Source organism: Amblyomma mixtum, chromosome 3, assembly GCF_055824585.1.
Source record: "Amblyomma mixtum isolate Tamu chromosome 3, ASM5582458v1, whole genome shotgun sequence".
In the NCBI taxonomy this organism is placed as follows: domain Eukaryota; kingdom Metazoa; phylum Arthropoda; class Arachnida; order Ixodida; family Ixodidae; genus Amblyomma; species Amblyomma mixtum.
In genome coordinates, this window is record NC_143014.1 from 259,985,003 (window position 1) to 260,009,282 (window position 24,280).

General features: G+C 49.7%; 1 protein-coding gene across 5 annotated transcripts in view; it reads left to right on the forward strand.

The window, feature by feature from the left end:
• Nucleotides 1-24,280, forward strand: part of LOC149354556 (SH2 domain-containing protein 4A-like) — a 295,326-nt gene that overhangs the window by 258,656 nt on the left and 12,390 nt on the right. For 4 of the 5 annotated variants that reach the window (XM_089583417.1, XM_089583418.1, XM_089583414.1 and 1 more), the window contains 2 exons: nucleotides 22,100-22,294; nucleotides 23,676-23,832. In XM_089583417.1, the coding sequence (XP_089439543.1) occupies nucleotides 22,108-22,294; nucleotides 23,676-23,832 (344 nt within the window). In that variant the 5' untranslated portion in view covers nucleotides 22,100-22,107. Of the gene's footprint in view, nucleotides 1-1,279; nucleotides 1,584-22,099; nucleotides 22,295-23,675; nucleotides 23,833-24,280 lie in introns of those variants that run through there. The other variant, XM_089583416.1, reaches the window with a different exon arrangement.

Below are 24,280 nucleotides of genomic sequence, written 5' to 3' on the forward strand. Positions count from 1 at the left end.
TACCGCACTGCTAGCCAAGAGCGGAAAATTTATAACCGTCGCCTGTAACTCCACATTGTTGTCAGGCGAAGCGCCACACGCAACAGCTGCGTCACATCTGGGAGGAGCTTCACGCCGAGCATCGCGATCTCGCATGTGTAATCACACGTCTTGGGCTGAAATTGTAGACTGTATCTCAGGGCACCGGTGTCAGGCGCGTTACTAAATTTGTACAAAATAGAAAGCCTTTGAATGCCACTGCCTCTAAGTTTTCGGTATAAACATGCACGCTAACTGCAGTGAATAAAATTAAATTTTTCTCACTGTGGGTGTCCGCCTGGCCGCCTAACCAATTTGCAATAATGACTTTTGTGTACTGCTCTTGGTGTGTTTTCTAAAAATCCGTAAAGCCTAATTTTGAACACCCTGTATATTTTCCATGAGCAGTAAATGTGACAGAGGGACCATGCCTACCCGAAATTTATCTTGACACCTCTCATGAAGATCGTGGTACCGTCCCTGAGCATTAAGCACTAACTTTACTGGCTTCAGCGTCAAAACTTTGCAGCCGCGCGCAAAAGCACCATAGAAACGGTTCTTCTGCCCTCTCACCCATCTTTGGAGCCGAAATCTGCATGGGGAGAGAGGAATGAAATAATCATGATAGTGATGTCCTCCAAAATCGCAGCGTGCCCACGCATATTTGTTCGAACCATGCACGCACGCTCGCAGCGAAGCAAGCGGCCAATGCATGTCGCGACAGCGCAGCCACTGGACGCGCTCGCGATTATTTCCGGGCCGTTCTGGTCCGATTCTCAGATGGCCATTGTGCGCCCGGACGCGCACACGAGCGCTTAGGGCTGCCGGACTCGGCCGCGCAGATCCAAGCATGCCCACCACAGTCGAAAGAACGTCACCCGTAGGAAATGGGTGCTATCAGCTACGCGGGCGAGGCACTTCCTAGCACTTTCCCCTCGTTCACCAGTTAGAGAGAGGGAACGATGGTAAGGACGCGTCGGCGAGAGGATCTCTGAGAGAGAGGCCAAACGGACTTGGTGGACAATCCGAAGAGCGCGCCAGGATTACACACCCTTGCGGAAGCAATAAGAAAGTCACGCTTGACGCGTCCTCGTGTGGCCGCGTATAAAACTGAACGCGAACGTAGCTTTTTCCTTGTTGTTGCGCTTCACTAACAGTCGCACGGTGGCGCCACACACCTTTTTACGTGCGCGGGGAAGAGAGTTGTGTTGAGTGCGGTTCGCCTCTTTCCGCCACATGGGCGCGCCTCCGCTCTCGACGCACTGGGCGAGGGTTAACTGCAGCGGCGAGCAGAGGGGCCGTCTGCTGGCAGCAGACGCGAGGGGAGCGGCGGGCAGCTAACTCTGCGTGGGTCTACGGCGCGTGCTTCTGCCGACGGTGGTGGCTGCGCCTCCGCGGTCCATCGTCGTCTCCGCCCGGTTTGGCGTGCTTGTGCTGCTGTGTTTTGTGCACCGTTGCCCGGAGAAGAATACCTCGTGGGCATACTGGATCGCCACCTTGTTGGAGCCGACGAACGGCGTGCCTTTACATGTTGTCTTTATAGCGTCAGCCGCTCCATCGGCGCCGTAAGTTTTAATTTTTTTTTTCATCTCATCACTCGGTTCGGCTTTGAAGCGTTTGTTGAACGACGTGCCACATCCTTCTGAACACAGTGTGGTTATAGTTGAGGCCCGGTTGCGCTGCTCTGAGAGGCGACTTCCAGAGCAGGGCAGCCGCGACCTCAGAAATGATGAGTCAAATACGCCGCCGGCGCCGCGCGGAGCATGCGTAATGGGCGCCGAGATGTCTCGCGCGAACAATTTGGTGGTGATACGACTGTGCGGGGATAGAACCCGTCGTTGGTCTGCTCGCTCGCCTGTCCGTCCGTTCGGACTCATCGGATGAGTCACGATTGGATCTGAACAGGAAGGATTGCTTCATCGCGCGTCGGTGGCGTCTGGCACCGTGATCACCGCGCTTGTCCACTCCTGATATGGCCTGACCCGAGTCGGAGCTGCAATATGAAGCCCAATTCACCTGTTGTTTTGAGAACGGAGGATACCTGGCACGCTACGTGTCACCGCCTGTTGTGCCTAATCTCGCATTGCGATTGTGGTTGGCTTCCAAGTCTTTCATTCACTGAAACTGATGCAGCGATTTCTTTGCTTACTGGCTACGTCAGGCCATCACAACACTGATTTTGCGGAGCACATGCTGACAGCGAAGAGTGGGTTCATGAACGCCCAAGGGTATCATAGTAGTCCATACATGTGCGTCTTTCAAACCTGCTAACGAAATTATCGGCCACATTTGTGATGAGTAATCGATCCGTGCAGTAGACGGAAATGAGCCAAACCGACGCGTCCTTTCGGAAGCGGCGCTCACTTCTGACGCCGTTGCGCTGCCTTGGGCACGCTTGTGACATCTGACATTCACGACGTGTCGTTCGTTGGGAATTTTATACGCCTTGCAGCAACGTCGCGTATCGGGCGCTCGCTGCCCGCGTCCATCCATTCAGCGGAGGAAACGTCACTCTTGTTGACAAGCCCGTCACGCGGAAGGGCGTCGCGACCACGTGGTTTTCTGCAAAAGAAAAGCCAGGCTGGAAAATTTTTCGGAGAGGCGTGCCGAACCCACCCCGCCGCGGAGTCGGTGGCATCCGTGGAATGCGCGACCGGCCGCCGAGGGCCGGCACTGCGCGTGCATTCTTCTCGCCGCCGCCGGCGCGGTTTTTTGCGTTGTCTCCCCTCATCTCGTACTGCGTCTTCGCTCCCCGCCGTTCTTTGGTTCGGCGGCCGTTCGGAGCAGTTTTCGTGCCCGAGTTCCGCTCTCTTTGTATTGTTTTTGGTGCTGCTTCCAAGGCCGCGCCTGGCGGCGTGCTTTGTACTCGAGCCCGCGTTCCATTCCCTGTTTGTTTTCATGCACTGCTTGGTCTCGGGAATTTATTAGCGCTTTACAGTTGCAGGCGATGTTCCACTGCGCGTCTAAATGTCGTACGTACTCGGCCCAGGTGTTGCTCGCTTTGTTTAACGTCACGTGGCTTTCGTCGCGCATTCGGTTGTTTTTCTTTACTGCCAGCATTTCGCGGCAAGGAGGTTGTTTAACCTTTGACTCGATGGGAGTTGCGTAATAACCATTTTCGATTATTGCTTATTTGTTCGATCGTGCTCGATTTTTGTAAACCGTCGGGACTTTCGGTTGCCTGTTGGTCGCATGTCCGTAAGCAAGGAACAGCTGTCGAAATGTGACAAATTTTCATGGCACAAGGCTTTTTCTTCTACTCAGGGTGGGGTCAAAAGACCCATTTCCCAAGCATTTTACGCTAAATAAGGCAAGCACCAGGCAGGGGAAAGCTTGTTTCACCGGTGGGTGTCCAGCGGCACTGGGGATCGAACCCCGTACCCCCGCATGCGAAGCGGATGCTCAAACGACTAGGTCACTGCTGCGCTCCCTGTCAAATGTGGCTTGCCAGCCTTGCGCGAGTGGTATTTTATACGTTACTGTGACATTTCAAGCTTAAAGTTAAAGGATGTGCCGCGCAGCTCAAAACAGGTCATATCGGGACTCCTATTCGTACTTTCGGCGTCATCAGCATTGTCGATCGAAGTCGCACTTCATGAAGTGGTTGAGCTACTGCGCACATGCGTTGTAGGTCATATTGAGCCTCATGCTACATGCTGGAGCTACCTATTTGGTGCGCTGTTTACCGAAAGTTTTTTGGTAGGCCGTGGTCTTACTTCTCCTTGACACGAAGTGAAGCGTCTGGAGTTGATAGAAGTTAGCTCGGAGCGTTTGGTTTCAGCGTCCCAGTGCACTCTCAGTGCGCATTCTACTTGGCCGTTTCGGCGGCGGCAGTGGATGCCTTGAACTCTGAATAAACGTATCTCATTAAAAAGAAGCTGGTAGTCGCTTTGGAAGCTGCACTACGGGGTGCAGTCTACATCTTCGAATTATACAAAATAGTGGTGCGAGGCCGTTGAAGTGCTTTGCCGACCGTTCACACAGCCGCCGCGGTGGCTCAGTGGTTACGGCCCTCGGCTGCTGACCCGAAAGACGCGGGTTCGATCCCGGCCGCGGCGGCTGAATTTCGATGAAGGCGAAATTCTAGAGGCCCGTGTACTGTGCGATGTCAGTGCACGTTAAACAACCCCAGGTGGTCGAAATTCCCGGAGCCCTTCACTACGGCGTCTCTCATAGCCTTAGCCGCTTTGGGACGTTAGACCCCCATACGCCATAAACCGTTTACTTACAAAAAAAATGATTGCAATGATGGCATTGCGGTGAAACTGAGTTGATTCGTAACAGACGTGAGGTGATCTATTTTAGACTGCTTCTGATGTACATGGAAGGAAGTTAAATTTGGCGGTCAGTGGCGTCAAGTTCCTTCTGCAGTAGCTAACGGGGCCTTAGCGCGGAGACACTTCTGCCCTTCCTAAGGGGCGCGGGGCGATAAATACGACGCTGTATTGCGTAAGGGCCCATTGTTCACGCGCTTTTGAAGAGCACCTTTGAGTGCTCTTATTGGTGGCGAGGCCAGGGCGCTTGCTGTGTATGCTTAGTATGTGGGGTTTAACGTTCCGAAACTTGCACATAGGCTGTGGGAGAACGCGGTATAATTCAGGTCACCTGGGGTTCCTTATCGTGCTTTGACATCGCACAGCACACATGTGGTTTTTTTTGGGGTTTTTTTTTTGCGCTCCGCCTCCCATCGAAATTCAGTCGCCAAGATTCGAACCCGGGACCTTGGGCTCAGCAGCCGAACGCTTGAGCTGTTGAGCCACAGCGGCGGATAATTACTGTGCACTGTTGCGTGTTCACTTTCAATACATATCACCTAGCTACCTTGCTGCTGCCGCAGGTCGCTAGAAGCGGCAGCTGTGAAGAATTCGGATTGTATACTCTAATGCTGCAGCCCGTCTTTCAAGACATCCTTGTGGTGTTTCCGCTCCTTGCGCTGGCTCGTTTGAATCACTCTGGAGTGTCGCATAAAACTAACAGATTTATTTTTATCCAGCTTTTTTTTTTCTACTCTTATGCGAAAGCGGCTTTTCTTCTTGCGATTTTGCTGATTTCTTTTGTTCCAACCAGCGCAGTGAAATTGATTACTGGCTGTGGCAGCCCTTTGTTTTTTGGTAAATAGTTTGCGATGTACCGAGTTTGTCGAAATAGAAAAGTAAGTAAATAAAGTGCCTGTCGGCATGATTCCTACGGCGACGAGAACAATTATGCGGGCAACTGGATCCTGCTTGGACCGTCCGGGGTCCTTTTTGCGACCATGGTGTGGTGCCTAGAACGGGTGTTTTCTCTTTTACTTGCGTCGGTGGGTCGGTGGCGTTTTGGAGCCCGGCTGTTGAGTCCAAAGGTCGCGGGATGGAATCCCATCCGCGGGGGCCGCATTTCAATGGAGGCGAAATACAGAAATGCCTGTCCATGTCCTGTGCAGTGTCAGCGGCCGTTAAAGGACCCCCGGGTGGTGTCTAAATTAATCCGGAGCCCTTCGCTGCACAGCGCCCCTCGTAGAACACTTGCAGTTTTGGGACGTTATTATAAATGCCATATACCGCACCATATCATACGATACCGTTCTAACCCGATAGCGTCGAGGAGCTCGTGTCGCGGAAAATCCGTCGTCGGCGACCGTGAACGAAAAATCCACGAAAAAAATCCCCGAGAAGCTACCTAGGAGGCAGGTGCGCCACCTAGGTCACGTTAGAGTTACTGTATTTGGTAGCATATGCAGTGACTCTAGGTCACGTGAGCTTGCGGCGCCGCCCACCGGATTGTGAGCGAACTGCCCACTGTGGCAGGTGGCAGTTAAATTAATGATTGGTTGCTCGAGGGAAGAGCGACCCGGTTCACCGGTGGCAGCACCTGCCATGCAAGTACAGTGGCAAGTGCGAAGTAGAGAATGACCTCCTGCATGTATGGGAATTTCCAATTTTTTGCCGCCCCGCCGTGGTGGCTCAGTGGTTACGGCGCTCGGCTGATGACCCGAAAGGCGCGGGATCTATCCCGGCCGCGGCGGCCGAATTTCGATGAAGGCGAAATTCTAGAGGCCCGTGTGCTGTGCGATGTCAGTGCACTCCAAAGAACCCCAGGTGGTCGAAATTTCCGGAGCCCTTCACTACGGCGTCCCTCATAGCCTGAGTCTCTTTGGGACGTTAGACCCCAATAAACCAAACCAATTTTTTTGCCGGCGAGCCGTCGCGGTGAGCGGCCCGCCCCCGCGCGGAATGGCGGCGAGAGTTTAATGTTTGGGCGAGGAGGCTTTGGAATGCACCTGATGTCATCGTGCAGGAATCTGATGGTGTTGCGTGTTGGATCGTTGCGAGCAATAAGCGAGGGAACACGGGAGCGCGGTGGCAATTAGCCTCGAGCCGCGTGCTTGGGACGCTGCGCGGTGGAAGCAATGGGGAAGTGCGGTGCTCCTGACTGCTGGCGTTTTTGCCGCTTCGGCGCTTCCACAATAAGCGGAACATTTCGTCAGCAGCTGGCAGTGATAACGGACAGGTAGCAATGACCGGCAGTAGGCCGTAGTGTAGTGTGATAAATGTCGTGCTTTTTCTCTTTATTGTTTTTTTTTTTGTAGTAATGCTTTGCTTACCTCGCAAAGTTGGTAGCGGTAGCGCGAAATGAGGATGCCTTGTAATGCTTCCCGTAATAAGGGCATGACTGGGGAGTAAAATGCGACTGGCCGGGGTGCCAGCGGCAGGGGATGGACGAATGATGATTGCTTTGCCCTTTGTATTGGGCGGCACCTTGCGCCACCTAGCCTACGTACACCCCCCCCCCCCCCCCTCAACCCTTTCTTTCTTTTTTTCCCTCGGAATTTCGGCTTTTCGTTTTGAAATGCCAAATTTGACGATCTTTTTCGTAAAGTCACCTTTTCCTTCACGTCCTCCGTCAATCTTCTAACTTTCCCTTTCACGCTTTTCTCGTCCATTCGTCCATCCTTCCCAGCAGTAAAATAGTAAAGCAGTAAATAAAGCCTCGGCGTAGCACCGAAAGTAGGGTCTGACGCTCTCTCTCTCATGTTCCCTCTCATATTGTTCCCGGCAGTACGTTTCAACAGCGCTTATTCGAATACTTCGGGAACTGACGCGTGATTCGTACTGTTTTTGTGCTCGAAACAACAGTGTGAAGCTTTCGTTTCTTTCTTGGAAGCACCTGTAGAGGAAGCGAAGAAGCTTGTACGCCAGTGGCCAGCGGGGCTGTTTTGTGGTCTTCAGCGTGATGGCACAGGCGAGCATTAAAATGTTGAATTCACGGTACGCGCGTCGAACAATTCAAGCTCCATATCGCAGCAGCGGCACGTGATTATTCCGAAATGATAACTCGATTAGTTGGATGTTATTGTTCGTGTTCAATTAAGTGCCCGGTATAGAGTGCACTGCTCGCGAAGGGTTGAAATGAGTGTGCACACATTTCAGATGAAGATTTCGATCGTTAAAGTAGTTGTTTTTCGTACAAAAAAAAAAATGCTGTTGTATTGGGAATCGGAACAGGATTCGGTCCAAAAAAAGCCGCTGCATAACTTAGGCGGTTCCGAACACATGGCTGTACAGCGGACCTCAGGTAACTACACGAAAATTGTATGCGACCATGAAGTTGGTCACATTAAAGAAAAGAAAAAGAACATGGCCTTAGTGCCATGTGACTGAACAGTACCGTATTTACTCGCATAATGAAGGCACCCCCACCCAAAGAAAACTGACCAAATTTGACGGGTTGCATTCATTGCGCGGGTTAAAATACTTGGAAAAAATTTGAAGCGGCAAAAACGGCGCAAAGGAACAGGCTCCTCTAATAGTACTTGATTCCGTACGACTTACTTTCAAAGCAAAAAACCGTGCTCGAGAGCATAGTCCGCAACATTTGTCTCAAGGGGAGGACGCGGCAAATAAAAAGGGCGAATTTTTTTCAAAATTTTCGGTTTCTCAATTTTCTTTCGTAATCTTCAGGTCATCATCTGGCCCGTGACGAAAAACTGTAGCAAAATGGGCAGTACAAATTTAGTAAATTCCGCGCTTTTTATGTGGTCGTCGAAAATTGCGAGCGAATCGCTCTAATGATGGTCGCTGTGCATCTCGGGTTTCCGACGGTCACCATTTTAGTATCAGCCTCTTTTAAAATTTTGTCTTTTATTTTTACTAGGTTGCACGAATTAACTTTTTTTAGGCCCTTTACACCGCCGTTCATTTAGACTTTAGTATAACAGCTATTTAAAAGAATTTTCTATACCCTGAGCTTGGCGCATGATAGCCTTAGTTGCTTATGCGCCATTAAACCCAACTCAACTCAACCATTTTAGTACCACACCGTGAAGAGGAGAGGTCAGAGCTTCCTCTGGTTTCAGCGCCGCATTTGTCTGGCCAAACGCAAAAGCATGCGTGGTGATAAACGAGTCCAGCTAGGGAATAAGTTGATTTTCCTAGCTTTCACTTTTTACACCATTGCAGTCTTCGGAGTTCCGGAATGAATGGCAGTGTAATGATTTTTGGCTCATGAATCACGAGATATTCAGGACTGCAACAAAGCTCTCGGTTTTTTCTGTGTACACGCGGAATAGTTTTTGAGTTATTTCGTAAGAAACGTTTTCATGTAAAGATGCATGCTGGAGTTCAACTTTAATTTTCGTAAGTATTAGGTGGCTAGAAAAAGAACTGATAGCTTTATTGCCCAGGATAGGGCTTTCTGAACATGCTGACGTACAGAACATTTTACGCGATAGGGTAAAGAGCTCGTTCTTCTGAAAACGCGGCGTCAGTCGGAAAAATCCCAGAATCCCTTAAATCAGAATGCAGGAAAAGAAAATACTCTGCTTGGGGTTGGAACCCAGGCCCTCTCCGTGCCAGGTGGACACGCAACGCATTTTGCATGTAGGGCTTTTTTTTTTTTCTTTGCTGTCTATTGCGGCAAGTACAGGAACACCCCAACCGTGTCCGTTGGTAGGACATCAAAATTTATCTTTCATATTAACGATAACATCCATCAGTTCAGTGGCTTCGTCACAGAAACCTTCGTTCCTGGGGATGTCACGCAGCTTATATACATTCTCTACAGAATGCATTCTCTACAAACCAGGCTGAACTCATGCTTCCGCACGTCTACTCGGTTTAAATAGATTAAAACGCTACCCATTTTTATTCGCCGGCCGTCCCGTAGGGGGAGACATCGTAGTATTGACATTCGGCAGCTGGCGTTTTATAGTACTGCATAGTAGTGCTACGTAGATGTTCCGGCGTTCGCAAAAGAGTGCCGTCTAGCATTTGATATCACTAGCAACAGACTGCGCGCAAGAAGAATGGGGTGCGCTCATTACGCGAGGGGGAAAAAAAATGCAATTTTTGACAGCCAAAGTAGGGCGTGCGTTCATCATGCGAGCGCGTGCATTAAACGAGTAAATACAGTAGTCATACGTGATGGGGCGCCGTGTGACAAAAAAGAGCGCCGATGTGTTTATAATTTCTCCGTTGAACCCCGTCCGCAACGGCCTCATCTCCATGGAGGAGAAATGTGAAAACGCACGTGTGCTGTGCCACCACGGCCGCTCGGTTTCCGGCAGAACGAGCGGCCGTGGCTTTTGCCTTGTTTAGTGCACGTTGCAGAACCCCAGAGGCGAAGTCCACCGCTACGGTGGAGGAATTCGCAATTTTCAGTTTTATAACAAGCAAGTTCTTCGTGAAACATTGAATACTGTTGAAAGTATCCTGAGGGGTGATTTCAGTATGATGTGAACGAAAGGTAGGCGGTATGTCTTGTGCAATCAGTGGGCATTAGAGGCAGAAAAAATTGCGCTGTTTGTCAAAACCCGCTGGGTTACTATTAACTTGGCAGCAGTCGAGTAGTATGCCGTGTTCAGTGAAGTTATTGAAGGCTTTGAAGAACTGCCGGAGATCAAATTTTAACTGTAGCTTTTTTTTTTTTTTTTCACTGAAACTAGTCCACGGCGCAACAAAGCAGACAGGCATTGCTGCCATGTGAGCTGAAGGATTAGTACTCTAGTAACTTGGTTTCGTAAGTGCTGTGAGAATGAACAGGTGTGAATGTCAGCAAAATAGGGCAGCTAAATTGTATTGTCGACGTGCGAAGATAATGCCACGATTGTAAGTAATTTCCTGAGCCGTGCGCCATCTTTCGCTGCCGATGGTTGATACGAGTTATGCACTTCACGTTTGAGCGGCGTCCCTCATAGAAATTGACATTGGTTAATGCGTTAATAAGATTGTTTCTGACGGTTAGGGGTCTTCTGACTGGAATGAAATGTTACGAACGTAGTTCTGAATGATTTATTTCGAGGGAATTGTGTCAGCACTAGGCTAGAACGGTAATGTGATGTGAGTTTAGCTTGGCAGTTATACTCAGTAGGTCAGCTGTGTAAAAGCAATGGTTCAGTGTTGGCAGGAAATTTGGGCAGCTCAATAACGCCAAATTAAAGATACGAGTAGCCCGATAACCGATCCTGCATGTAATCGGATAGTGTCGGTTTAGATAACTTTTGACAAGAGTTAGTTCGCTTTTAGAATAGTATGGTTTCTTTCTTTTTAAGGTTGAAATATGTTGCGCGACCGAAGTGACCTGTATCGATACTCGATAACATCGACAAAAACGCGAGAATCGTGGTGTCAGTAAAGTAACCAACTCTGATGCCAAATGATTAGACTCATGATCGTACTTCTGGCCACGCGGGCTGCAGCACGCGACATTCGGGGGCTGTCAACAAAGCCGACACCCTCGCGACGGCTGCACGCCGGATCCCTTTTGTCTCGGAAAAGAAGGATCCCTCTCAACCGGGCCTGCCGGCCACTTCGACGGGGCGGACGGCAGCGGGGGAAAAAAGGTCCCAGTCCCCCCTGTACTGAGAGCAGCGGCGGCAGGGAGAAGCAGCTGTGCCTACCGCGCTACCTGCGGCTAGAAGAGGATGACTTCTGCGTAGATGGTGACCTTCGTGGAAATGGGGTTCGAGGGTCGGCTTCAGCGAATTTGCTCAAACTGGTGGTGAATCCCTGTCGCTTCAAGAAGCGCTCCGTCATGGTGGCATCATCATCATCACCACCATCGGATTCACTGTAAGGGGGGGGGGGGGGGCTGTGCGGTGGGCGGCAAACGAAGTCTATTCGAGGGATCCCTGACTGGACACTCATCCAGTGCCGAGATTCCCCTGTTGGGGAGCTAGAGAGATCGGAGGGTACAAAACCCGCCGCGTGTATATGCGATGAATGCTTCTTTGAGAACTGTAAATATGTAAAATAAACTTGTACAGCCTCCTCTTCAGCTCTCTCCGGCTCTCTCGAGTCCGTCACCGGCCGCCTTCGTTCCTGACCGACATCGCAACATGGGGCACGACACACAACCTGGACCACAACAATACGCTAAATCTGGATGATTACCTTTTTTTTTTGCAGTGCCGGGAGTGACTACTTTCGTATTAGCTTACTGCGTGTTGATATCGAGAGCTTCGTCAGTCTCCTAAGGGAGAAGTTGGAAGACTGATGGAAGCGGAGGCGCGAAGTTGAGGTGTCATTGTTGGTCCTTGTGCATTCTCCTAAGCCAGGAAAAACTGAGAGCCGTCACGTAGTACGGCACTTGGCGATGAGGGTCAGCTTAGTGTCAGCAACCACATAGCGCGCGCGCCTAACTCGCGGAGCCGCGCTGAAATAGTCGCTGGCGCTGATGGCGCCCTGCGGCGGAGTCCTTTAATACAACCTTCTTCCTGACCACGAAGTTTCCCCGTAACGATATGGGAGAGCTTCCGTACGCTGTCCCTGCGCAGTGGGGCATCAGACGGACAAAGGGAAGGCGCCCTGCACAGCCAGTTATCGACGTGTCGTTTCTGTGCGGTGCAAATAGAAAGCCGCTTGCGGTCGCGGCGACGGATGCTGCCGCGTCTGCTCTGCAGGAATGGGCGAATGTGTGTCGTCGTTCGCCTGGCCGAGTGACTGCAAGCGGCGCGCAGTGCGGAAATGGGTCATGCAAAGGCAGGAAACCGGGGCCTCTTCTTCTGACTCCTCCAACGACCGCGTCTGCGCAAAGCATTTTGGCGGGGGTGACATCATTCACGTCATCGGAGGTGCCGTCAGGTGGCAGCGTGCGGGTGCTGGAACGGACGTTGGGCAACGGTCGGAGGTCTCCCGGCCGGCGTGTTTGTGTGTCTTGCACTTTTTGACTCGAGCGGTTCCCCTTGATCTAATGCTGCAAGAGGGCACGGAAGCGGAAAGATCCGCGGTGCAGCTTTCGAATCGGGGTTTCGTATTGTAAGACAGCGAGCTCATAAATCGGGAGAAATCTAAGACAGCGAGCTCATAAATCGGGAGAAATCTAATTGACGCTGTGAACAGGAAAGCTTGGAAGAAGCGTTTCTTCAGCGACCACTACTGCACGTTGCTGAAAGATAATCACTAATCGTCAACCCGTGTCCCTCTCCTCACTTTGAATTTTGTCTTGCAAGCTGTCGCACGAGAAAAGCACCAGAAACAGTCACAGATGCGTACCATCGCGTTTTAACCGTCTGCAGTATACACTTTGCGCTCCGGACCGTTTACGGAGCTTGCATACCACGTGTCACGTTAACATGTTCGCAGTAGCCGGTGCTTACAGATTGAAACGTCTGGCGTCACTGATTTCCGTAAGAAAAAGCGAACGCGAATGTGTGAATACCAGCCAGCCTTCATCAACTCCTCGTCCGTAGTTCTGTAGAAAGAATAGGAAGGCATATTTGGTGGGTAAAAATTGTCCCTGTGCCTTCGAGTGATATTTCACACAGCTCAGACTAGCCGCACAAAATGGATCAAATGTTAAGTGTTTGTAATAGGCTGTCGACATGCCTATTTCTCGAACTTTAGCGGCGCTAGCAAAATTTCGATATTGGTTTTTGAATGTCGGTACATTATCTAGCATAATGTGGAGGTAACGATTCTTTTTCTTTGTTGCCTCCTTGATTTTGGCACTACAGGGTTAGAGAGCTAAGCCTTCAGTGCCGGCGCCTCTTCGCTGTCTCCGAGTTCAGTGACGCCCCTAGCAACAGCTTCTGTAAACCAGGAATCTGGTTCTGGCTCCAGTTTTGCAGTGTCGAGAAGCGAGGATATAATTTTCGCACAGCATTTTGCTTTTCTCTCGCAATCCTCGTGCAGCGTCAGGTGGCAAGTTAAATGGCGATTTTTAAAAGTGAATGATGAGAGAAAAAAAAAAAATTACGAAATTCCGGCCAGAGTAACTTTTTCTTTAGAGCGAGTAGTTTACCGTGAGCGACGGTAATTGGACATACTACTTTGATGTCGTCGTTGTCGTATGGAAACAAAACTTGTCGATCTATGCCTCCATCAGATCGACAATGTTCAGAGAGATGGCTGGGCTTCTTTCCAGCTCGAGCAGGCCTGCCTTCGTATCAGCCTAGTCGCCGTGCTCTGACGGGGCCTTTAAGCATGGCCTCGCGCCCAGTTGGAGTGCGGCGAAAGTGCTTTGTGCGTTCATTGCATTCACAGCTGCTCTGAACCGACAGGAGTAGCGGTCGGACCTAGCGCTGCCGCTGTCGGGATGCCGGGCGATCGGTCGTTGCCCGCGTACTCAAGCCACGCGGGTTGACGCGTTGCGCGCGCTTGCAGGTCGCACCCAAACAAGTCATTGACCGCTGGCTTGGTTGGGTGCGTAGCCTAAGCTTCGTTCCTCCATACCGGTCAAATATGCCTGTCGGGTCCTCTGGTCAAGAGTGCCTCCGAGTCGTGTCACTTCATCGGATGGCACACGAACTAAACGAATAACGCATGAACATCAACGAGCGGAAGATTTTTTCCTATTGTTTTACTGTCACTAATGTTCGAATTCCGCATTTAAGATTCCAGTGAGGTCGAACTGCCCACACAAAGCTTCGAAAAATCAGTTTAGCCCGACTTAGTGCCCCCAAGTCCGCCGAAATCGTCATTCGAAGGCACTGCTGCGGCCCATTGGTCGAGCTGAAAACGAAGCACTGACTGACACATTTTTCGGACTGGCGATGCCGCCTGCTTTCATTTGTACTGATGTGGGAACCCTGTTCAATATCACAGTACGCGCGCTGCTCTTGTTCTTTGCTTGTGGTAGGGGACGGAGGGGTTACTTCGCTCTTCACGATAGGACGACGTAACTCTGCGTGCCCGAAGATGCCATTAATCACGGAGGGCACTAGAAAATAAAGCCTTCATTGTTAGAAGCGCTGTACCCAAATGCCGCAAAAATTTGCAGCGCTACTGCTTCCAGCGACCTCAGGAGACCACCTGGAACTGTCGAACGACATATTTGACGAGGCAGATTCGTCTATAATACAACATTTTGGGCGAGTTGGTTACCTACATTCATTATTACAGCGCAAAGACGGCACATAACAAGAAGGGGACACAACAGCGCTGTTGTGTCCCCTTCTTGTTCTGTGCCGTCTTTGCGCTGTAATAATGAATGAAGATTCGTCTAGCTGGCGTCTGGCGTGGAAGAACCTGTGTCCGCGGCGGGAGCCATGCGCGCGCTCTTCGTTATGCGGCTCCCATTTGTCTGAAACGCGCGAATATTTGAAGTTTGCGAATCGTCATCCTTCTTGTTCGATTCGGGGAGCGAATTTGGAACATTCGAAACTATTCGAAATTTCGAGCAGAATTTTTTTTTGTATTCGCTCCCAGAATTTGCGGAGCTAGTTTTCGAATACTAGGGGGTGTGATGCAGCTTTAATGTTTTTCGACAGGCACCTCAAAAATGGGCCCCGCTCCGACACCGCACGATATGCTGCCTTGAACGGCGTGCACTAGAGGGGATGTTTCGCAGCTCATGCCAGTCCTGCCGTGGGGCGACGGAGCCGGCACCATGTTTGAGGTGCGGGAGGGAGCTCTTCGAATTACCTTTAGATTATGACTTCATTGAAATCTGGCATTTTCTGTGCTTCGCTTTTGAAATGGCGGTAGCGCTTTGACATTTTCCATGCTTTTTGAATTTGACCGGAATATTCAGTAAGTTACGTTTTTGGACTAGCTTGGTAATTTTCTTGTTTACTATTTTCACGCTTTGCTCTTATCCATTCTAATATATCTTCTCTGAGCGTTGTTTCTCCGGTGGTGTCAACGTGCAGTCGAGGCAGTTGTTTTTCCCTTCTTTTTTTGTAATGACTGCATTCACAGATGACGCAACTGAAACTGCACAAAGACACTAGCGAAGGGGCACTATGGACACTGCTGCAGCACAAGTTGATTTTGTTGCGAAAGCAACACTACGCAAGTTGCCGAGCCATTTCGCGGAGCTGAGGAAAGGCCATACTGCGCATGCGCGAGGAGCAGGGACGTCACACGGCGCACAGCTGGCGAGAGGTGCCATGCCGCGCTCGTCAGTTGCGCATGCGCAGTAGCGGCGCACAGCTGGCGTGCCGGGGTCGCCACCTCTGCCGCGCGCTCTCCATCGCCTCTCTCTCTCTTTCTCGTCGTCGCTTTCGCAGTCCTCCAGGTTTAACCAGAGCTAAACCACTGCCAATTTTTTTATTTGAAGTCGTGTGCTTTTAAATGAGGATTAATCACGAATATGTGCCGTCCTATCCCGTAACGAGTGCCTAGAAGACAGATGAGTTCTTTCTCCGAGACAGCAACGGAAGGCGTGCTGACGCACTGGTCACATGATCGAAAACTAGCAAAGCATCTGCAGGGTCTGAAGTCAACCTGTAGTTGTATTTCAGGACAACATCGGTCTCTTAAAACTTCAGCGTGCACACGCAATCCCTGTAGCATTCGGAACGTGAAACCATATGCTCGCCGACATCGGCGTAAACTCCTCAGCGCGCCGCAGCTGCAGTGACTCATGGGGTGACTCACGCATAACAAAAGGACGCGGTGAAATCTGAGGTTTGACGAAATCTCGCCTGGTCGGGTAGTAAGTTCATTTAAACAGAAAAATAAGGCTTCCGTACGGACGCCGAACTTTTGACCCAAACCATTAGTCGGCGTTGCCTTTTTGCTGTTGAAATGAAAAGAACACAGTAAGCTGCAGTAAAACGGAGAGTTGAGCTTCATCTCCGCAGAGCTGCGTTTTACAGGGCTTTGGGTTTGCGCCTGCGGCATGTTAAGCGCTGGAAGCTGCTTACACATCGCAACATGAGCGTGATGGGGTGGTCTTCCGTTGTAGCTGCGTCTCGCGCAAAGTTCGCGTGATAGAGATAAGGCGATTATATCCATTCGGAGTGCGTTTGAGGCTGTAGCGAGTTAAGCGTGGGAGCTGGCTGTTAGTTTTCTTTTTTTTTTTTAATTTCGCAGTCTCTCTGTTCAGTTATTTCGGTGGGGGGTGGGGTGGGGGGAGGGGGAAGCCATGCGTTGATAGCGCCACGCCAAAGTTTATCGTTGCCTTGGCGCTTTATCGTTGGCTTGGCTTGGCGCAACGCCAAGGCTATCTAAAGACTTGTCTGAACTGTAGTTTTAACTGAACAGCAGTCGACTGCGTTTACACAGTATTTGCCGCAAATTTCAGTTCAACCTCTCATTGCTCTCGTGGAGGAAGGAAAGAATTCTCCATGTCAATCTCTCAGTCACGGGATAAGGCCGCATGCTGCCCATTATTAAATAAAGGCATGCTTGTATTTGCCAATCTTGGCATTCTTTTCATGCTTTATTGAGCTGCAGCTCTTGTATGTAGTACAAGCTTTATCGCTGGCTTATGCAAAGCAGAACACCGCATAGAGTCAAAACTATAAAATAGAAACATGCTTGGTTTTAGAGCTTCAGCTCCTGACTGCATTAACTGTAGTTTTTATGACTCTGCTTGGCATGTTTGCATGCTTAGATGAATTCGATTAGTGGAAATTGTAGGCCGAATTAGCCTCCATCAAAGTAGTACCACTTCAGCAGAGATTTGATACCGTAGCCATTGGTGCAGCGTAGCCACTGAGCCACCACGGCAAGTACAGAGCTCTGCAACTGTTACATACCTGCAGACTTTATTATGCTGCAGTTGAATATTCGTTTCCTGAATTGCATCTGGTTGCCCCTTGAACTTCAGTTAACACCACACATAGCTTTTGGCCTGTATGCAATTGTGGATGACTGCAGGTACCATGCTAATTGCTAATTGCAAAGGCATCCGTGCAGTGTGCAATATCGTTGCATGTTAAAGGGACAGTGAGGAGAGCTCTATTGATATTTTTTTTTTATAGCAAAATCCGATAGTTCGGCATTTCATGGCTTTGTTGCCACTTGGCCGGCAGCGAAAGATGAATTTATTTCTAAGAAATTTGGATTCGAAGTTTTTCCCGCCGCTGATTGGGACTATCTTATGACGACACAGGACTAAGTGACGTGAAACATGACGTGCACATGACGTAACGCAGACTCCGTGATTTCTGGTTGCTAACGGTGCGGCAGGCACTATAGACCTCTTGCATTGCCCAGGGGGCGCTGCGAAAATGGTGCTCAAAAGCGCCCTCTGCCCTCGGCTGGGTAGTACCGGGCTCTGGCGTCTGCTTCAGAAAGCACGTTGGCAGTATGGACCCGCGACTTTCGCTTGTGCTGTGCCATGGCCTACAGCGAATATCGGGCGCCGAAGATTTTTTCAGGGCTGGCACGCCGTGTAAAGGGAAGAAATTATGCAACGCCAAGTACGTGCACTCTGTTCAAGAAATAAGCGGCGAAGTTTCAACGCGGTGTCATTCACAAGTGAAGAGAGTCGCGTACGAAGTTGAACTTCAGATAAGGTCTGCACGCTTCGAGATTCAAGCGCACCAACGCGATGAAATACTTGCAATATATGAATTCGCAGCAGTTCTAAACAGACATGTGTACGGGACTGCTCGAGCGCACGACGGTACACGCCGCGCCAGCAGCGGTCTTTCAGCATGCCACGAAATGGTGGGCCTCCTGCAGTCTTTCTTGACTGCATCTCGCTAAACAAGTAGTCATGCCTGCCTTGTAGTAGCCGCCATCTGTTCCTTCAGCAAATGCTAACATGATGCAATGCATATATGAGCTCGCAGCCGAATAACGCTGCAGCGCGAGCTCGTGCGCTGCGCGCTTGATGTCGTTTTCTTGATGTAGCTTTTCATCCTTAAAACGACATCGCTCGAATACGTTCGCTGTTATCAGTGATGCCGCGCTGCCACATACGTGCTGGTTTGAGGTCGAAAATATGCACATTTCACTTTCGACGCTGGGCTGCTCGTAGTGCGTAGTCATTCGCACCTAATCAACCCACCCATTTGTGGTCATTTGCACGCACCTGGCCACCTCACCACGTTGCACCAGTAGAATTGTCGCAGTGGCCGGGTCTCTAGTCGTGAATCACCAGCCATGCCTGCTGATTTGTCGATTTGCCTTAATAGTGATTATCTGAAGTGAAATGTTGACATGACATATGAATTATACTATGTATTTTTTTTGCGCTCTTTGCTGTGTTGTGCATTCCCTTGATATGATCACTGAATTATGCTGTTCGTTTCTCACTTTTTGCTGCTTGCTCTGTTGTGCATTTCCTACTGTTTGGCGATTGTCATGGGACACTTTTTGCTGCTTGCTTGGTCCAACTGCCTATGTAGGGATCTACTAGACAAGTTGTGTTGTAGAATGCATAAATTTTCATTCTACGCCTGCATATGCGGCTGCTCGCTAAATATACATTTTTTGAGAGAGGTAAGCGCCAAAAGTAGACGTACACAAGGAGGATGAGGCCGGCTGTAGACTGCGGGGAAAATTGTAGGTACATATGCGGGATGACTGGCCGAATCGTTTTTCTCGTTACCCACAAAGTGGCGACTTCATATCCTGATGTTCGGCACTGCATCCCACGGTTTGCCGTCCGGACTGCATGTGCAAAAAGAACGAATTTCAGCAACGCGGATAACCAAACAAACATCAAGGTTTGGTTTGGTTTATGGGGTTTAACGTCCCAAAGCGACTAAGGCTATGAGAGACGCCGTAGTGAAGGGCTCCGGAATTTTCGACCACCTGGGGTTCTTTAACGTGCACTGACATCGCACAGTACACGGGCCTCTAGAATTTCTCCTCCAAAGAAATTCTAGCCGCCGCGGCCGGGATCGAACCCGCGTCTTTTGGGTCAGCAGCCGAGCACCATAGCCGCTGAGCCACCGCGGCGGCCAAACAAACATCAAGGCAGGCGAAGCAGCCAGCACAACGCGAAGGTTCGCTTACTCAGTGCGTCGAACTGCAGCTATCCAGCGCGCCCGGCGCTCCGCTTCGTGAGACCTTGAAGGAAAACGGTGGAATTTTATATTGGGATTCAGACCTTCTTGCTCGTGGCAGCCCACGACGCAGCAGTAACGACGGTGACGCTTTTTCGAGACTGAGCGAGGTCTCTCGGGCGGATCGGCGTCGCCGATTCCTTCTGCTGCCTGCGTTTCGTGCTGAGGCACACGGAGCGTCGGTTTTCTAAATACTAAGCCACGGCCAGGCCGCGGCGTGGTTGGTCACAAGTGACGAGCCTTATCGCACTCACAACAGTGCAGAAAAACGTGCAAATCGACGCAAAACGCAGGCTGGAAAGGTGCGCCGCCACAGCCAGGGCCCAACCTGGTACTACCCAGCCAACTTCTCCTTGGCGCCACCAGGCGCCGCCACGTTACCTCAAACTCCAGCGCAAGAGGTGCGGCCTAGCAGCAGCCGATATGAAAGCTATCGCCGAAGGCATCTATCGGCTATTGCGGCCGTCGCTTCGTTTACGTTTGCACCGGCGTTTTGCCAGCGTTACGATGGAACCCGTTCACGAAGTCGTCAACGAAGTTCTCGCAAATAGACACCTTTAGCATACCGTGTACCTTGTTACCGTTAGCGGAGTACCGGTGTATAGCCTCTATACTACCGGGAGCCCGCCTACCGCCGGTGAGCCGGCGCTGACTGGTCCCGAAGCTGCAGGCGCGCGCTTAGCTATCGGGTACGTGGCGCCATCTGGCGACGTCAAGGAGATTTGCGCATGCATTGGCTGCGCGCGGGCTCCCGGAACTCGGGTACCGGCAACGGGAACACGGTACACGGTATGCTAAAAGTGTCTAATAGCTTTGGCCTGCACTTCAGCGACCTCAGCCGCACAGAGCGTCAAGTAGTTGGAAGTTGACTACACAACCGTGAACGTTTCGCCGGGCGAGCGTACGAAGACTCAAGGTGCTCTTTACACTGCAAGCTGCCTTGTACGATCACCGAAAATCGTGCCATTATAGTTTTTCATCGACCGTGGCGATCATATGACCAACCTTAACAGGCTCCTTCAAAAGTTAACTAGCATTTGTAGCGGCACTTGGAGTTCCTCTGCTGTTCCGCGCTTGTAAATCGAGGCGCGTCAAAACCACGCGGGCATGCAGAGCGCATAGACGCGAAGCGCCATGATATGCCGAAACTAATCTGGCTGCCTGTGGCGCCGCGAAGTATTGATTTTCTTTGCTTACAACATTCAGGTTGTCTTTTGTCGGTCTTCCTTGTGTGATAAAATCGCACTATTGGTTTCAAAAGAAAACTTACTTCAGTATTCAACCGCGCAACCTTCGTTTGTCAGCCTTCGTGGCTTCTCGTGTCCCAGTGTTGCTAGAGTCATTGGTTCTAGCAACTGTCTTGTCCTATCACGTCATCACGCTTGCACTTGCGAGTTTGGCCTGTGGCGGCGATACCTGTATTTTGGTTCTTGCTCTTTTCTACGTTACAAGAGCTTTGTTGTTCAGTATGAGTGGCGTTTTTGTGATCAGGAGCGGGTAATTTATGGATACAAGCCAACTTCAATTTCTCCTCAGTGTCCCTTTAAAGAACTTCGGGTGGCTGAAATTAATCCAGAATTTTCCACTATGGCGTCCCTCATAGCCCGTGTACAGCTTCACGATGTTATATCCCGTATACCATACCAGTTGGGGTCTGTATTTGTGTGGAGAAAAATAGTTTGTGTAAGTATGACTCAAAAAGGATATTTAAAGCTTCCAAGTAGCTATGCACTATATAATGGGCAAATGCTACATCTGTAATGTGTTAGCACAGTGCGATTTTCTTGTTTTTCAATCTTTCTTGCTCCTTTTCAGTAACATCAGAACCAGATGATCGGGCCTTCTATCACTACCCTGTGCAGTAATGCAGGGCTTGAAAGAACAATACACATTTTTTGATTATAGTAGGATACAACTGAAAGAAACAGCAGTTGCTAACATTGGGCCACGGTCTGCGGCATCCTGTATTACTCCGCTGCCCAATCGCAACAGTAAACGAAATCAGCTTTTTAATGTTTGTCTGTTTGAAACAATCCACGTATAAAAATTCTAGCGCTCATATTTTTTTTTTCTTGTGATAAGCTTCTTGTTTGGGTAACGAGAAACGTTTAAGCACCTGACTACTTTTTCGTCGTGGAGGAATTCTTCACGCGGAGGCTGCATGTGGGCGGAGCTTCACTGCAGACTTAAGTTGTATCCGACTATAGTAGTGGTTTATTAATAAAAAATACAAAAAAAGAGGTAAGATGTCGCCAGCCGCAGTAATTGCTATCTAACACCTTGCTGTGGCCAGCAGAAATATAAAGGGACATGGAGAGGATAGCAAGGAGAAGTATAGAGGGGAGCAATACCGAGAAACGACAGGGGAGAGGTTTATACACTTACTTATATTATTTACAAAACTATAAAAAAAAGGTGGACAGGTTTGTGTCTCTCGTGCCTTGAGTGTCCAGGCACTGTCTAAATTATAACCGTGTGCGAGTGACCACTGCACATATTTACAACATAGACACACTGTATGTACAAAGCCGTGCACACATAGTGTCCTGTCACTAATGGATTGTGTGTGCGGCACACGCTGCACGAGCAGCCAGGGTTGGGCGCCCAGCTGAATATTGTCTGAAGCAGTACACACGGAGCTTTCACGTCACGTGCACACTACCAGGCAATGGGCCAGCGGGACATGAGGCCCACCTGCTCGATGTATGCACAGAGGTTTCTCGGTTACTATATTCCGAGCAGTTTTTTATTAGGTTGAAACTAAACTGCAGGCATGAACATGACCATATGAGCCCTCACTGTAATAATTAGTGCAGCAATATTGTTGTCTGTTCGTCAGTCCGGTAATGAGTGGGCTGTTGTGGTGAGGCACTGTATTGACCTATGGTCTTTTGCCTGTTTTCATGGCATGCGCAGGTGTCAAGATGCTTCAGCAAATCCTGCGGGACATGTACATTGACCCCCAGCTGCTGGCTGAGCTGGATGATGAGCAGAAGCACATCCTGTTCTGCAAGATGCGCGAAGAGCAGGTGCGCCGTTGGGAGCAGCGTGAGAAAGAGCTTGCCTTCAACAACAAAAAGAATGGCACCACTAGCAACAGCAGCAAACCAGGTGCGCCATATATCTTTTGTCCCCTTTATGTTAATCTTGTGCTCTTGCCTGCCGCCGTTTACTTTGTGATGAGCCTCTCTGTTGTTGTTATACAGAGGTGAGCACCATGAAAGCTATGGTTGACATATGTCTATTCCCACTTGTCACTGTGAGCTGCTGCAGTGGCTCAGTGGTTATGGTGCTTGGCTGCTGACCTTAAAGGTGTGGGTTTTATCCTGGCCGTGGCTGTCACAGTTCGATGGAGATGAAATGCTGGAGGCCTATGTATTGTGTGATGTCATTGCACATTAAAGAACCCCAGTTGGTCGAGATTATGCGGAGCCCTCTATTATGAGTGTCCCTGATAGCCTCAGTCGCTGTGGGAAGTTAAACCCATAAAGAAAGCAAACCACTCGTCACAATGACATTAGTTCTGTAGTTGGTTTCATCAGGTCAGTTATCCCGTTATTTTATTTTGTTTTCATTGATTGCTGTTCCAATCGAGCAATCTGTGGCATGCATTCTTTGTGTGAAGACCAAGCTCCTCTTATATCTGCAAGAATAAAACCAGTGGAAAGGATGCAAATATAGTAAGGAACACAGGATGATGCTGGACATAGTTTTATGCTTGCAAATACGTATCAGCTTGCCCAGCTCTCCACTCTGCAACCTCTTACAGCACCTATGTCTGCTGTGAGCCATGAGGTAGAAAATCTTATTCGCACTGAATATTAATTTATGGGTTTTTGTATGCTGGAAGCAACACTGTGGGCCAGGTTGCAAACCTTATGGGCCTGGTTTTGAAAGTGGCTGCAAAATGCGTCCATTATTTAGAATAAATGCCACTGAGCATTCATGCTGCATACAAACTTCTTAAGCGAGGTGATAATTCACAAACGATTTTTAAAAATGCCCATTTCCATGCCTCACGATGAAGTCTGCTGCTAGTCTCACACAAATCCTGCCATATGGCAACATGAAGCCCACGCAACATCAGTCGTCAAAGGCTATCTTTGGCTCATTGGCTTCCCAAAAACTGGAAGAACAGCCGTGGACGAAGGAGGCAGTTGAGGGGTGCATGGCTGGCTGGCGCATCGCTCCTTTCATCTTCCCTCTAATGTTGTGCCGTGGTGGGGAAGATATGAGCCCTCCCCACCCCCCGCCCCCAAAAGTAAACAACCGAGCCACCACAGAACTCGCTACTGCATCATCATTATAGTTGCACAACTCAGTGGCAAAAGGAGCCAGCATTTGTGAATAGATGCCTGTAGTGTGTTGGCGAAAATAATTCAGTGCGCTTTAGGCTGCTTGCACTGAATGGGAGCTTGTGTGCACTTGTGTGCTCTTCTCATTACAAGAACCACTGTGTTTGTGATGCTGATGCATGTGTCTATGCGTGCAGGGAGCAAGCGTGTGGATTTTCTCTTGGGTTCTGATGGCAAGCCATGGACCTGGGTGATGGGTGAGCACCCTGAAGACTCAAGCATTGAAGAAATCCTTGAACGGGAGACTAAAGAGAAGGCTCGCATTCAGGCAGCCCAAGAAGCACTCCAGCTCAGGTGGGCTTCTGGATATACTTTGTGACAAAATTTGAAATGGGGCAACTATGTTACAGTCTGTTTGGAACTTGAGGCTTTGTATTCTTAATCTGTACAATGGCAAGTAAAAATTATTGCCACAAGTGACCAATGACCAGAGCGGCAGAATAACACTGTGCGGCACTGTGGTCCATGAATATGCAGGGACAGTGCCGAGTCATTCCCATGTTTGTAGCACAGGAGCCGGGGGACTATTCCTAATTAATTCGTAAGAATTACATCTCATTGAAAACCCTGTTATCGCCAAACACGGGCGTGGGGAACCAAATCGCCACTTTTATTAGCTGGCTTCATTACCTTCGATTGCATCCAAAAGAAACGACTGTTTCAAGGCGGTGTTCTCTCTCCCTTCATAATCACCTTCCCATAGTGCAGCTGAAACCAATTTTTTACCGAACTTTAAAGCTTG